The following is a 13,300-nucleotide window of genomic DNA, read 5'->3' as shown; positions in this document are numbered from 1 at the left end:
AAGTGGTTCGATATTTTCTCAGTAATCCTTTCAAAAGTGACCTTTTGGGGCCAGATAGATAGTATCAGGTAAGATATTTGTCTTTCACACAGGTGATCCCAGTTTAATCCATGACATCATATAAGGTCCCCCAATCCTCTCCCAGGAGTGGTCCTTAAGCAGAACAAATAGTTTTGAGCAAAAGGTGCTACCACAAATGATCTTTTGGACCTGGAGAGATAATACAGAATGTAAAGTCCTTGCCTTAATGTAAGCTAACAACTTCACTGGATCCTTTAGAGATTTGGAGACGTATAACTACTTCTCCAGAGTATCTCCTAAGCACAGATTCAGGAATAATCCACAAATACTGCTGGTTTTACTCAAAACTTCCCTTTCCACACCCAATGACTGATTATCTCCCTCTTCAAGCCTTCCAAAAATGGAAGAGAATGAAATTCTTCTATTTTTTCTTGAGGCCAACATTATTCTGATACCAAATCAAACAAGGACATCATAGCAACAACAACAACAACAACAAAAAAAAACAAACAAGAAAAACCAACTATGGATATCCCTGATGAACTTAGATGCAGAGACCTTCAATCACATCTCATTGAATCGATTTCAGCAATACATTAAGAAGATCATCACTCATAAGCAAGTGCGCTTTATTCCAAAGATGTAATATGTCAATGTGTCAAGGAGCTATTGAGAAAAATGTTCTGGCTTTTCAAGAAAACCAGATCAAACTGCTTACCTAGCCATTTCAATGCTGCTCCTGTTTATCCACCATTTCTATGGCTTTTATAATAATTTTGCAACTAGATGCAATTTACCTTAGTGTTTAATTACCTTTTTTTTTTTTTTTGATTTTTGGGCCACTCAGGGTTACACTTGGCTCTTCGCTCAGAAATAGCTCCTGGCAGACTGGGGGTGGGGGTGGGGAGGGACCCATATAGGATCCTGGGAATCGAACCCGGGTCCATCCCAGGTCAGCTGAGCTCAAGGCAAACACTGTACCACTGCTTGCTCTCTCTCTCTCTCTCTCTCTCTCTCTCTCTCTCTCTCTCTCTCTCTCTCTCTCTCTCTCTCTCTCTCTCTCTCTCTCTCTCTCAGGCCCCAGTGCTTAAATTATTGAAGCCTGACCTTCAACACAAAGTTATGCTTACTAATCTATATGCTTTAATACTATAAACCAGGGGTGGTGAACATGCAGCTCTTGAGCCACATGCGGCTCCCAGCCAAAATGAATGCGGCTCTTTGCCTCTTATCATTATTTTGTATACTGTGGCTCTTTGCCAAGTTTGGATTTTGTTATGCTGCTTCTGAGGAGGGACCTCTGAGGAGAGATCTCTGAGCATGGAGTCCCGTCTCCCATCTGCACAGGCCAGAGAGTGGGGGGTGGGGTGAGGGGGGACCCATGTGTCACATTTGGGTCACATCTGGTCGTTAGTTCTTAGTGTGGAGGACGCAGCACACCCTCACCATCACTGCAGGATGTTTACCCTCACTCAAAATGGCAAAATGCAATATGTGTTTAGTAGGTTATTGTTAAAATTATATGCTTTTGTATGAGTGTTTGTCTGTTTGGGCAGGTCACTGCGTGGTGTGGCTCTCTGACTCTCACAGTTTAAAATTTTGGCTCTTTGTGTCGAACTTGTTCGCCACCCATGGTATAAACAAAGGATGGACAACAGCATAATCCACTTCTTTAAACCTTTTTCTTTCTTTGTATATTATTAGAATTTAGGAAACAGGGATAAAATAATGTTAATACTCTTTATTTTTGGGGGGGAATGATTCTGGGTCACACCCACAGGTGCTCAGGACTTACACCTGGCTCTGTTTTCACGAATCACATCTGGCAGTGTTTTGGGAACTACATGAAATTGGTCTTTAGTTAGGGGCCTGTATGGCCAACATATTACCTGCGATACTATCTTGTGAACTTGAAGTTAACGGTGATGTTAACTTTCATGATTTTGATGTACAAAGTAACAAAACTTTACCAAGACCCAAGCCCTATATATATACTGTCATTAGTGTCGCATCTTTACTGTGACGTTGTTCCCAAACCACCTGGAAGGCAGAACCCAAATTTAGAGCAATTGTTCAAGGTTTCTCCTTGAGGCAAAAAACTTTAAAGACACCACTCCAGAGAGGGAGCACAGAGAGGGGCGCCATTTTCCCAAGATCAGTGGTCACTAATCAGGCTTGACTCTGGACCATCCCTCCTCCCTCACAGAGAGCTCTGGTTAAAGAAAAGATTACTTATCAACATTGTGTTGCTCAGGAAGCATTTCTAAGCCCCCATGTTTATGCTCTTCTTCTCCCTGGTACTACAATCACCCCGACTATGCTTCTATTATGTTCTGCCATCTAGTGCGTATCCTCCTTCCTCTTGTTCTATAGAAGCATAGTTGGAACAGAATAAAGTCTCTCTGTTCATCAGTCTGAAACCCATTCTTTCCTGGTGGGGGGAATGTCCTCAGCTCTGAACTCATGGGGTGGGGGGCGGCAGAAGTTGGTCCTTGTCAACCAACACAATTGGCACAATGAGAAATTTGGGTTGTTTTGGGCCCGGAGAGATAGCACAGCGGCGCTTGCCTTGCAAGCAGCCGATCCAGGACCAAAGGTGGTTGGTTCGAATCCCGGTGTCCCATATGGTCCCCCGTGCCTGCCAGGAGCTATTTCTGAGCAGACAGCCAGGAGGAACCCCTGAGCACTGCCGGGTGTGGCCCAAAAACCAAAAAAAAAAAAAAGAAAGAAAGAAAAAAGAAATTTGGGTTGTTTCCATCTTCTGCATATTGAACTTACTCACTACTACAATGAACATGGGTATGTTAATTCATAGACCTATTAATTCATATTTTTTAATTAGTGTTATTGTGTATAAGGGTCAATGCCAAGAAGTCAAATCACGGGCCCGGAGAGATAGCACAGCGGTGTTTGCCTTGCAAGCAGCTGATCCAGGACCTAAGGTGGTTGGTTCGAATCCTGGTGTCCCATATGGTCCCCCGTGCCTGCCAGGAGCTATTTCTGAGCAGACAGCCAGGAGTAACCCCTGAGCACCGCCAGGTATGGCCCAAAAAAAAAAAAAAAAAAAAAAAAAAGTATTGAAGGAAAAATTTTCACTGAAGTTTGGACTCTATCTTTTTTTGTTTGTTTTGTTTTGTTTTGGGCAACACTCAGCGTTGCTCAGGGTAGAGGGGAAAATTAAAATGGAAAGAGGCATAAATAAAAAAAAAAAAAGAAGTCAAATCACTGGTCCTAGTCTGTTGAACAGTCTTCATATCGTTTTCCATGAGGGCCTGATGCCTTCTTTCTCACTATCAGTGAATGAAGGTTCCTTTTTTCATCACTTTCCACTGTTCATGATTTATGCTACCATCATTGGTGTGAGCTATCTCATTATTCTTTTGATTGCCATTTCTCTGATAATAAGGGTGATGAGCCTACATACCATCCCCATACTCCTTTTTCACATGCCTTTTTAAGTCTTTCCTATCCCCATTTTTAATAAACCTTTCTCAAATTCTTTGAATTCCTTTCTGCATATTTTTGTTGGTTTTTTTGGGCCACACCCATTTGATGTTCAGGGGTTACTCCTGGCTAAGAGCTCAGAAATCGCCCCTGGCTTGGGCGGACCATATGGGACGCCATGGGATTGAACCGCGGTCTTTCCTTGGCTAGCGCTTGTAAGGCAGACACCTTACCTGTAGCATCACCTCACTGGCGCTGTTTCTGCATATTTGCTAAAGGATTGCAGTTTTGGAAAGTACTAGATTGTGAAGCAAAGCTCAGTGTCTATCTGCATTGATCAACTGGTGAAACAAGCAAGTATACAATCACTGTGAATAATTGAATGCATTTGTATCTCTATAGACTATGTACATTTGACCCAAAATTAGTATCGTGCTCTTTGGTTTAACCAGCTTAAATCTATTTCCATATTTTCTCAAATTAAAAATAAAAAATTTTTGACCACCCCTGGTAGTGTCCAGGGGTTACTTCTGGCTCATAATCAGGGATCATTTCTGGCTTTGAGAATGATATGGGATGCTGGGGATCAAACCCAGGTTGGTTGTGTACAAGGCAAACACCTTACCTATTGTGCTACTGATCTGGCCCCAAATTAAAAATAATTTAAATTAATTTTTTTAAATTTTTATTGAGTTTTGATCAAACAGTGTTTATCCCTTCACCAATGTCCCTAGGTTTTTGAGAGTATAAATAATCTCATTTCTATATCTTATTTTAGAAATCCCATTCATCTATATTAATATTCAGAATTTCCTTACCCTCCTCACCCCAAGGCTATGCTAAATTTGTATTCTGGTTGCTATAGAAACAATGTGACTTGGCTTGTCAAGAGGAAAATTATAAGTTCTCACATGCAAAGGTGGCAATGCTTCCTCTTCCAAAGAAAGCAGAGTGAGGAGTTATTTGAGGACTATTGGAGAACTTCAGATTTTCTACAGCAATTGCTCTCAAACTTCCAACAGACTTACTTGGAAGACTTGTTAAATCATAGATAGATAGCCACCCACCCCCTGAGACTTTTTATTTAGTAGGGATCAAGTGAGGACAGAATATCTGCATTTCTAACATCTTCCCAGTTGATGTTGATGTACTGTTTTGGGGGCTCCATTTTAAGAATCACTGCCCCAAGTCATAGGAATCTTAAATGCTGCCTTTTCCCCTTGTTGGGCTCTAAGGTCTTTTGATGAGTTCTCCAACCTTTGTAGAAGACTCAGAAATAATTATGAACTCAACTTAAAAAGTCAGTTTCTGTGTTTGGCTTTGCATGTACCCTATACTCACAATTTTGGATCAGAGCTGAGTCATCAGTCCAAAAAGAAATCTCAGTTTCAGCAAAATGAAAAGTTTTAGATTAGATTTTGGTCCTCTGTCATCGCTTACTGAAAAAAATATCAGGCCCAGACTTCTTCGTTGCTTTAACTGAGTGAGTAGCAGCAACCACTTAAAAGTTAGAATCAGGGGCCAGAGCAATGGTACAGAGGAAGGGTATTTGACTTGCACACAGCCAACCCAGTATGGACTGAGGTTCGATTCCCAGCATCCCATATGGTCCCCCCTGAGCCTGCCAGGAGTGATTTCTGAGCACAGAGCCAGTAGTATTCCCTAAGCACCACAAGGTCTGGCTCCAAAACCAAAATTAATTAATAAATAAATTGTTTAAAAACTCGGCATCAGCTACATACAACCTAGTTAAAGAAGTTTCCAGTCACACATGTATGGGAACCTGAGAAAATTCTGTCTCTTCCTAGTCAAACAGAAAATTCCAAAATCCACATTATGCCTATTCTCATATTTTCATATTAGTGAAGGGACTTTGCTAGTCAAACAATTTGGTGGCTCTAGCAAAGAGAAATAGTGAAACCTGGGCTTTTGTTTTAGGAAAGATTGGTGGTCACTCTTTCAATTTCCTAGTTAACTATTCAGGTTTTCTACTCTTGATTTAGTATTGGGAAATAGTAAGATTCTAAGACATTATAGAATTTTGTTTATTCTCAAAGACCTAGCCTTTGGTTTTATTGATCTTTTGTATTGTTATTTTGAGTTTCATTTTTATTTCTCTTCTAATCTTTATTATTTCCTTCTTTCTGATAACTTTCACTTTTATTTAGTGTTTTAAAATTTTTAAAATGCTGTTAGACAAAGGTAATATACCACCACAATAAAAGGAAATATGTAATAAAAGAGAAACTTTGACAAGATTCAAGACATTTATTACAGAGGCTGGAGTGATAGCATAGTGGTAGGATGTTTCCCTTGCACGCGGTGACCCAGGACGAATCTGGATTCAATTTCCAGCATTGCATATGGTCCACCGAGCCTGTCAGGACTTATTTCTGAACTCAGAGTCAGAAGTAACCTCTGAGAGCTGCCAGGTGTGACCCCAAGATAAAAACAAAAACAAAAACAAAATAACCAGAAAAACAAAACAAAACAAAACAAAAACACAAAAAATTCAAGACATTTATTCCAAAAACACATTTTTTTTTTTTGCCACACCTGGCAGCACTCAGGGGTTACTCCTGGCTCTGTGATCAGAAATTGCTCCTGGCAGGCTCATGGGACCATATGGGATGCCAGGAATTGGACTCAGGTCCATCCCAGTCAGACGTATGCAAGGCAAACACCCTACAGCTGTGCTATCTCTCTGGCCCCCTTATTACAAAACTTTTGAGAGGAGAACACCCAGCAGTGCTAAGAGCTTATTCCTGACTTTGTGCTTAGGGATCACTTCTGGTGATGTTCAGGAGACTATCTATGATGCCAGGGATTGAGCATGGGTCTACTGAATGGAAGACCTTACCCCCTTAACTATCATATCTCTCTGAACCCCCAAATGATTCTTGAGCACTAGCTCAATTCTTGTGAGAACTTTTGAGGTTTTCATACCCTGATGGAGGACACATATCAAAGGCCTGGAGCACAAGCTTCACATTTGGGAGCACCAGATTTGATTTCTAGCACTAGTAGGACCCTGGGCACGTCAAAAATTACCCCAGAGCACTGTTAGGAATTTCTGCCCCAACACTCCCCTCTTTTTCACCCTCGCTCCTCTCAAAAAGAATCAGGGGACTAAAGAAGTAGATGAAGAGGTAGAGTATTGCTTAGCATATGCAAAGGGCTGAGTTCAATATGCTTGTCCTTCTAGTGCTGCTGGTGACCACTACAACTGAGTTTGGCACCAGAGTCCCTTACACTTCCAAAGCCTGTGTAGAGGAATCAAATCTCATAGGTGTGTTCCCTGCTTTTTTTTTTTCACCCCAAAGTCTGAAGGTCTACTAAGTTGTTTGTTGCTACCTGAACATTCTGTTGTTTGTTTTGTTTGCTGAGCTTAGGTGACTTCTATGATGATTTCACATATAATTTAATATTAAAACTATGAAGGTAAGCTTACTACAAAGAGTGGTGAGTGCAGTTAGAGAAACAACTAAATTAACAACTGTCATGACAATGTTAATGAGTAAGAGAAGTAGAATGCCTGTCTAGAATACATGCAGGGGGTGAGGAGGAGGGAGATGGGGCATAGGTGGTGTTAATGTTGCAATGTTGCATTGGTAAAGAGAGGTGTTCTTTATATGACTGAAACCCAACTACAAGCATGTTTGTGCTTAAATAAAGATATTATTAAAAAAAAAAAACTACACATGAAAAAGTGCTCCACATCACTAATCATCAGGGAGATGCAAATCAGAACAACGATGAGATACCACCTCACACCACAAGAGAATGGCACACATCACAAAGAATGAGAATAAACAGTGTTGGTGAGGATGTGGAGAGAAAGGAACTCTTATCTACTGCTGGTGGGAATGCCGTCTAGTTCAACGTTTATGGAAAGCAATATGGAGATTCCTTCAAAAACTTGAAATCGAGCTCCCATATGATCCAGCTATACCACTCCTAGGAATATACCCTCGGAACACAAAAATACAATACAAAACCCCCTTCCTTACACCTATATTCATTGCAGCACTATTTACCATAGCAAGACTATGGAAACAACCAAGATGCCCTTCAACAGACGAATGGCTAAAGAAACTGTGGTACATATACACAATGGAATATTATGCAGCCGTCAGGAGAGATGAAGTCATGAAATTTTTCTATACATGGATGTACACGGAATCTATTATGCTGAGTGAAATAAGTCAGAGAGAGAGAGAGAGAGAGAGAGAGAGAGAGAGAGAGAAACGCAGAATGGTCTCACTCATCTATGGGTTTTAAGAAAAATGAAAGACATTCTTGCAATAATAATTTTCAGACACAAAAGAGAAAAGAGCTGGAAGTTCCAGCTCACCACAGGAAACTCACCACAAAGAGTGATGAGTTTAGTTAGAGAAATAACTATATTTTGAACTTTCCTAATAATGAGAATGTATGAGGGAAATGGAGAGCCTGTTTAGAGTACAGGCGGGGGTCGGGTGGGGAGGAGGGAGACTTGGGACATTGGTGATGGGAATGTTGCACTGGTGATGGGTGGTGTTCTTTACATGACTGAAACCCAAACACAATCATGTATGTAATCAAGGTGTTTAAATTAAAAACAAAAACAAAAACAAAACTATGGAGGTGTCAGGCAGCCATATTTGCAGCAGCATGATCCAGGACTTCTAGGATCTGTGGAACTGGGCCAATGAGGTTCTATGGCAGCAGCAGTGAATTGAATCATAGTTCTGGCTGCTGGAACTACTGAAAGTTCAAAGGCACGAGAGGAGAGGAGACCCATCTTGGCTCCAAAGAGTCCTGGAGATCTCAGCCATAAAACTGATGGCGCGTGCATTTAAAAAAGGAAAAAAGGAGTGCATGGTAGAGCCTGGTTGATACTCGATTGGAAATTGCCTGCTTTGTTAGAGTGAGGTCAAGACTCTGGCGGTGCTTCCATCTGCTGAGCATTGCCACTCCCTCAGCACCCCTTCCAGGTGCTCAAAGAAAGATGTGTGAACACCTGATCAGGATTGTGTCCGTTGGGTACATACATATGTGTAAGCACCACAATCAAAGTTGTGCACTGTGTCCCATTCCAGTATCTCAACCAAGTTTCTTGTTTTGTTTCTGGTCTTTTTTTTCGGGGGTGGGTGTGGAGAGGTTTCAGTCATACTCTACAGTGATCAGGGGGTTACTTCTAGCTTCACACTCAGGGGTCACATTTGGAAGGACTCCTGGTTTTCTTGGCACTCAGGAGTCCTGGTGATGCTCAGGGGTCAAATGTGGTGGTAGGACTGCATTTACCAGAGATAGAACCAGGATGTGCTCCGTGCAAGGCAGCCCCTCTCATATCTCTCCAGCCTCTCAGCCATGTGTCATAATTTGGCACACTGGCTTAGTTTAGAAGTACCCTTTGTCTCACGGGTTTTTATTTTATTTTTTCTTATTTTCCTTACCTATTTATTTGGATTTTAGGCTATGTCCGGTGGTGCTCAGGGAGCATCTCCCCCCCCCCCTTCTGTTTTTGGGCCACACCCAGCGGCGCTCAGGGGTTACTCCTGGCTCCACACTCAGAAATTGCTTCTGGCAGGCTTGGGAGACCATATGTGATACCGGGAATTGAACCCGGGTCCATCCTGGGTCGGCCTCATGCAAGGCAAATGCCCTACTGCTGTGTTATCTCTCCAGCCCCTCAGGGAGCAGTTCTAACTGCAGTCAGGAATTATTCCTGGTGGGCCTCTGGGGACCATATGCGGTGCTGAGAATTGAACCCAGCTTAGCTGCATGCCATGACAAGCACCCTATTGCTGCACTATCTCTCCAGCTCTGATTCATTCAGTTTTTAAATCACATTTAAGGGGCCTGAGAGATAGGACAGCGGGTAGATCGGTTGCCTTGAAAGTGGTCGACCTGAGTTTGTTCCCTGCTGGCATTCTACCTGGTCCCCTCCTGAGCACTATCAGGAGTGACTCCTGAGCACAGAGTCAGAAGTAACCCTGGAATGCTGCAATGTGTGTCCCAAAAAGCAGAAATGAATGAATGAATGAATGAATAGGAACTGGAGCGAGAGCACAGAGGGTAGGGCGTTTGCCTTGCATCCAACTGACCCGAGATAGACCCGGGTTCGATCCCTGGTGCCTCATATGGTCCCCTGAGCCTGCCAGGAGAGATTTCTGAGAGTAGAACCAGTAACAACCCCCGAGCGCTGCTAGATGTGACCTCAAATCCAAAAATAAATAAATACATAAACAAATAAATAAATGTATTTAATTTTGCCCCATCCTACCATTTGTTTCTCAATTTTCTGTTAAAACAAGCCCCACCATTCCAACCCACAATTTTGGTCTCCCTCCCAGCTAAACTCCAAACCATTCCCAGACCCATTTGCATCCTAGCCCTAGGCAAGGCCTCATAAACACAGGGAAATTTCAGTCTCCTTGAGTGTTGGGCCCCACACAGTCCCCCTCAGAAGCTTTTCCACGTCGCCCCCAAATCCAGATGTGCAGCAAGCAGAGCCGGTGGCATTTCTCAAACCTCTCCAAGGATGACAAGGAAATCTCGGAACGCTCTAGTCAGGAAAGCGCTCGCTGCTAACGGGATGGCCAACCACCGGCCAAGAGCGAATCTGGTTTCTCTTTGAAAAAAAAATAAAAAGCAAAGCCTTCCCGGGGCAAGCACCCCGCGCCAGCAACAGCGAGCACCCCGGGACCACGTGCCTGCACCAGCGGCGCGATTGGCCGAGCGCGTTTTAGCGCTGCGGTGGAGACGGGCGCGCGGGCCCGCCCAGCTGCCAGTGCAGCGGAGAGCCGGGATCCGAGCGGGCCGCGGGGTGCTGGCGTAGGGGAGGGGGGCGGGAGGGGGGTGGGGGATCCCTAGGAGCCTGAAGACGCCCCAATTTCCATTCCGGGAGGGCCCCGAACCGCCTCCCGCTTCGCTACGACTTGCCCGGACCCGACTCACCGGCTTCATCCTTTTCGTGCGCCCTGGAAGAAGAAGAAGGAGGCAGCCGCCGCCGCGCCCCTGCTCGGCCTCCGCGGGCCCCAAGTGCACCCAGCGGTGCTCCTGGAGTCGGGATCCCCAGTCGGGAACCCCCTGAACGCTTGCAGCGCCCGGCCTTGGCCCTGGAGCGCGCAGCTGGGGTGAGCGGAGCCCGGGATGCTTCGGATGCCGCCAGGGCGCAGAGGGGGCAGCCGGGTCCTCTCCAAGCTTCCCGGGCTGCAGACCCCAGAGGCGTGGCCGCCGCAGCCTCTGCTCCCCATTTTTTAAAACCCTTTCCTCCCAGAGCCCGCGGGCCCCCCGGCCTTTGTCTCTTTCTCTCTCTGAGCTCCTTGCAGCGGTCCCGCCGTGCGCCCTAAACGCGCCTCGCTGTGCACGGCGCCAAGCCGGGCTGGAGGCCCTGCTGGGGTTTGCGGGGTGCGGAGGGAAAGGGAAAGAGTGCCCTTTTTGCTTTCCTCTTCCGGCCATCTTGCTCTCCAGATTCTACCTAGGGTCTCGGATGACCAAATGCGGGGGCAAGAAAGGAGATGGGGGTGCCCTGGGCCTCGCGCGCTTGCTCCGGGGACCCGCAGTGAAGGCGCAAGGGAGGGCCCCCCTGAGTTCAGCTTCCAGGGGTTGGGCCCAGAACAAGGGTGAATCGCCCTAACAGGCCAGAGGCGCGGGAAACAGACAGGAGGAATCCAGGCCAGAGCAGAGCCGGCTTTTCGTTTCCAAGCCCCTGTATTCTGGTCATCCTCCACGACCCACGTGTCGCTTGGCACGGCTGGTCCCTAACGCTTGCCTGTTCGTGCTTGTCCTGCGTTAGGTGCTGGGTACAGATCGGCGAGCCAGAGAGCCCGGCCCTTGTTCCCGTTGATCCCGCAGCCCCGTGGATGGAGCCCGCAGTCCCTGAACCTGCCAGGTTGGTGTCTTGAAGTCCTTGAAACAGCTGGAAACAAACAAACAAACAAACAAACAAACTGGGGACCCCACTGTGGACGTTAGTTAGTTGTAGTTTGTCCAGTGAACCAAAAAATCAGACTTTGAACTTCTCTTGAAGAGTTTTCTGGCCCTTGCAGGGACTTAATCTTTGTGGGGAAGTTTGTTCCAAGTTGTTTTGGACGATTGGTTTTTATGAAGTCGCTTGAAATGTTTGATGCATATTTGATGCTTTCTGGGTCTCAATTTCTAGCTAAACGTATTTTACTATTACAACTCGACTTCCGGCGGTTCCTCTGAACATTCTTTTTTTCTTCCACTCCTGTCTCTGGCCGTTAGGAAAGAAAAACACTTTCCCGACGCATGGTCCAAGCAAGGACTCTGCAGTGGCCTGAGGAATGTCTGGCTCTTCCTCAGCTCAATGATCTGTGTGGTGACCCCAAGAATCAGAGGCCTGAGGTCTACAAGTTGCTGCTAAAACTATTTAGCCTTTCTTTTTTTTTTTTCTTTTAAATGCAACTTCCACACGAGTTTGTAAGGTAAATAAAGGTGGTGACAGCTTACGGGGAAAATTCATTTCTTAAAAATGATTTTGCGGGCCTGGAGAGATAGCACAGCGGCGTTTGCCTTGCAAGCAGCCGATCCAGGACCAAAGGTGGTTGGTTCGAATCCCGGTGTCCCATATGGTGCCCCGTGCTTGCCAGGAGCTATTTCTGAGCAGACAGCCAGGAGTAACCCCTGAGCAACACCGGGTGTGGCCCCCCCAAAAAAAGAAGATTTTGCTTTCAGATTCTGAATATACTTACTCCCCTATCCCCAATCTGGGACGTAAGAAATTTCGGAAGACCGGTCATCAGATCTAATTTTGAATTCAAATTTTGTGATTTAAAAATGCACCCTTAATGTGATGGAGAGAATTTTGATGTTGTTTTGTGTCTAGGGCCACACTTGTCGGTACTTAGGGGTGTTACTCCTGGCTCTGTTTTTAGGAATCAGCTTTGGTGGGCTCGGGGAACCATGTGGGTGCTGAGGATTGAACCCAGCTAGACCAAATGCAAGGCAAATGCCCTCCCCTCTGTACTGTCTCAGGTCCCCAATTAAGAGAATTTTCACTAATATATTTACAGCCTGGATACTTAGCTCGCCCGTTCCAAATACCCAATTTCATCCAACTTCCCAACACTGTCCCTTCTTTGCCCCCAGCCCACCCGACTCCTATTTTACTTGCTGGCTGAGTTTGTGGCCTCGTGAGCTAAGTTTTCCAGCAAAGATGCACCTGAGTGGTAACCTCAACACCCAAGACAGAGACAGATGGAAAAGGCTCAGAAAGCTGAGCCCTAAGCTGTAAAGACCTAGAGTTCTGGCGGGATGGATGTGATGGACCCAAGCAAGCTTTTGGGCACTTGGAAAAGTTGGGCCAAAGGCTTGAGAGAAAATGGGCTCAAGGAAACCCTGCATTGGGAAGGGAGGCGCTTTCTTGAGGGTGGAACGCTGCGTCCCACGCCTGGACTTGCCCACAAAGCTTTTCTCGGGTCCCGCAGGTCCGGGGGCGCACATTGAGTCCGCGCGGGCCGGCGCGCCCTTCTCTCCGGGTCCGGGTCCCGGATTGCTGCCATAGCAACGGCCTAGACGCCCAGCCCTGGAGCTGCCGCCGCCCGTTGGGGACCCCTCTGCTCCTTCTTCTTCGCGGGGGTAAGGCGGCAGCGGCTGGGCCTGCCTGGAAGAGAAGACCGCCCCCTGCACAATTCCTGCGGAGGCGGTGGCTTTGCTTCCAAATATGGTAAGCCAGAGGCTGGCACCCCTGGGGATGTGGATGCCAGCCAATCCTGGGCTTGGGCAGAGGGATGGGGAGACACCGCTTGGCAGGATCTGGCATAACCCAGTGCTGCTAACCCTGCACCCCAACGCCCTTCTGCACATCCTCCTCTCTCCTCCCCTG

At 46.0% G+C, this 13,300-nt stretch overlaps 1 protein-coding gene across 5 annotated transcripts in view; it reads left to right on the top strand.

Annotated features, from left to right (window-relative positions):
* The first annotated feature begins 10,398 nt into the window (after positions 1-10,398).
* Positions 10,399-13,300, top strand: part of DZIP1 (DAZ interacting zinc finger protein 1) — a 69,037-nt gene continuing 66,135 nt past the window's right edge. For 3 of the 5 annotated variants that reach the window (XM_049778703.1, XM_049778702.1, XM_049778699.1), the window contains exons 1-4: positions 10,399-10,586; positions 11,249-11,344; positions 11,701-11,900; positions 12,903-13,141. In XM_049778703.1, coding sequence (XP_049634660.1) covers positions 13,139-13,141 — 3 coding nt within the window. In that variant the 5' untranslated portion in view covers positions 10,399-10,586; positions 11,249-11,344; positions 11,701-11,900; positions 12,903-13,138. Of the gene's footprint in view, positions 10,587-10,873; positions 11,345-11,700; positions 11,901-12,902; positions 13,142-13,300 lie in introns of those variants that run through there. The other 2 variants (XM_049778701.1, XM_049778700.1) reach the window with 2 other exon arrangements.

The sequence above is a fragment of the Suncus etruscus genome, chromosome 8 (genome assembly GCF_024139225.1).
Source record: "Suncus etruscus isolate mSunEtr1 chromosome 8, mSunEtr1.pri.cur, whole genome shotgun sequence".
NCBI lineage: Eukaryota > Metazoa > Chordata > Mammalia > Eulipotyphla > Soricidae > Suncus > Suncus etruscus.
Note: the sequence above shows the minus strand (reverse complement) of the source record. Positions and strands in the feature narration are given on the sequence as shown.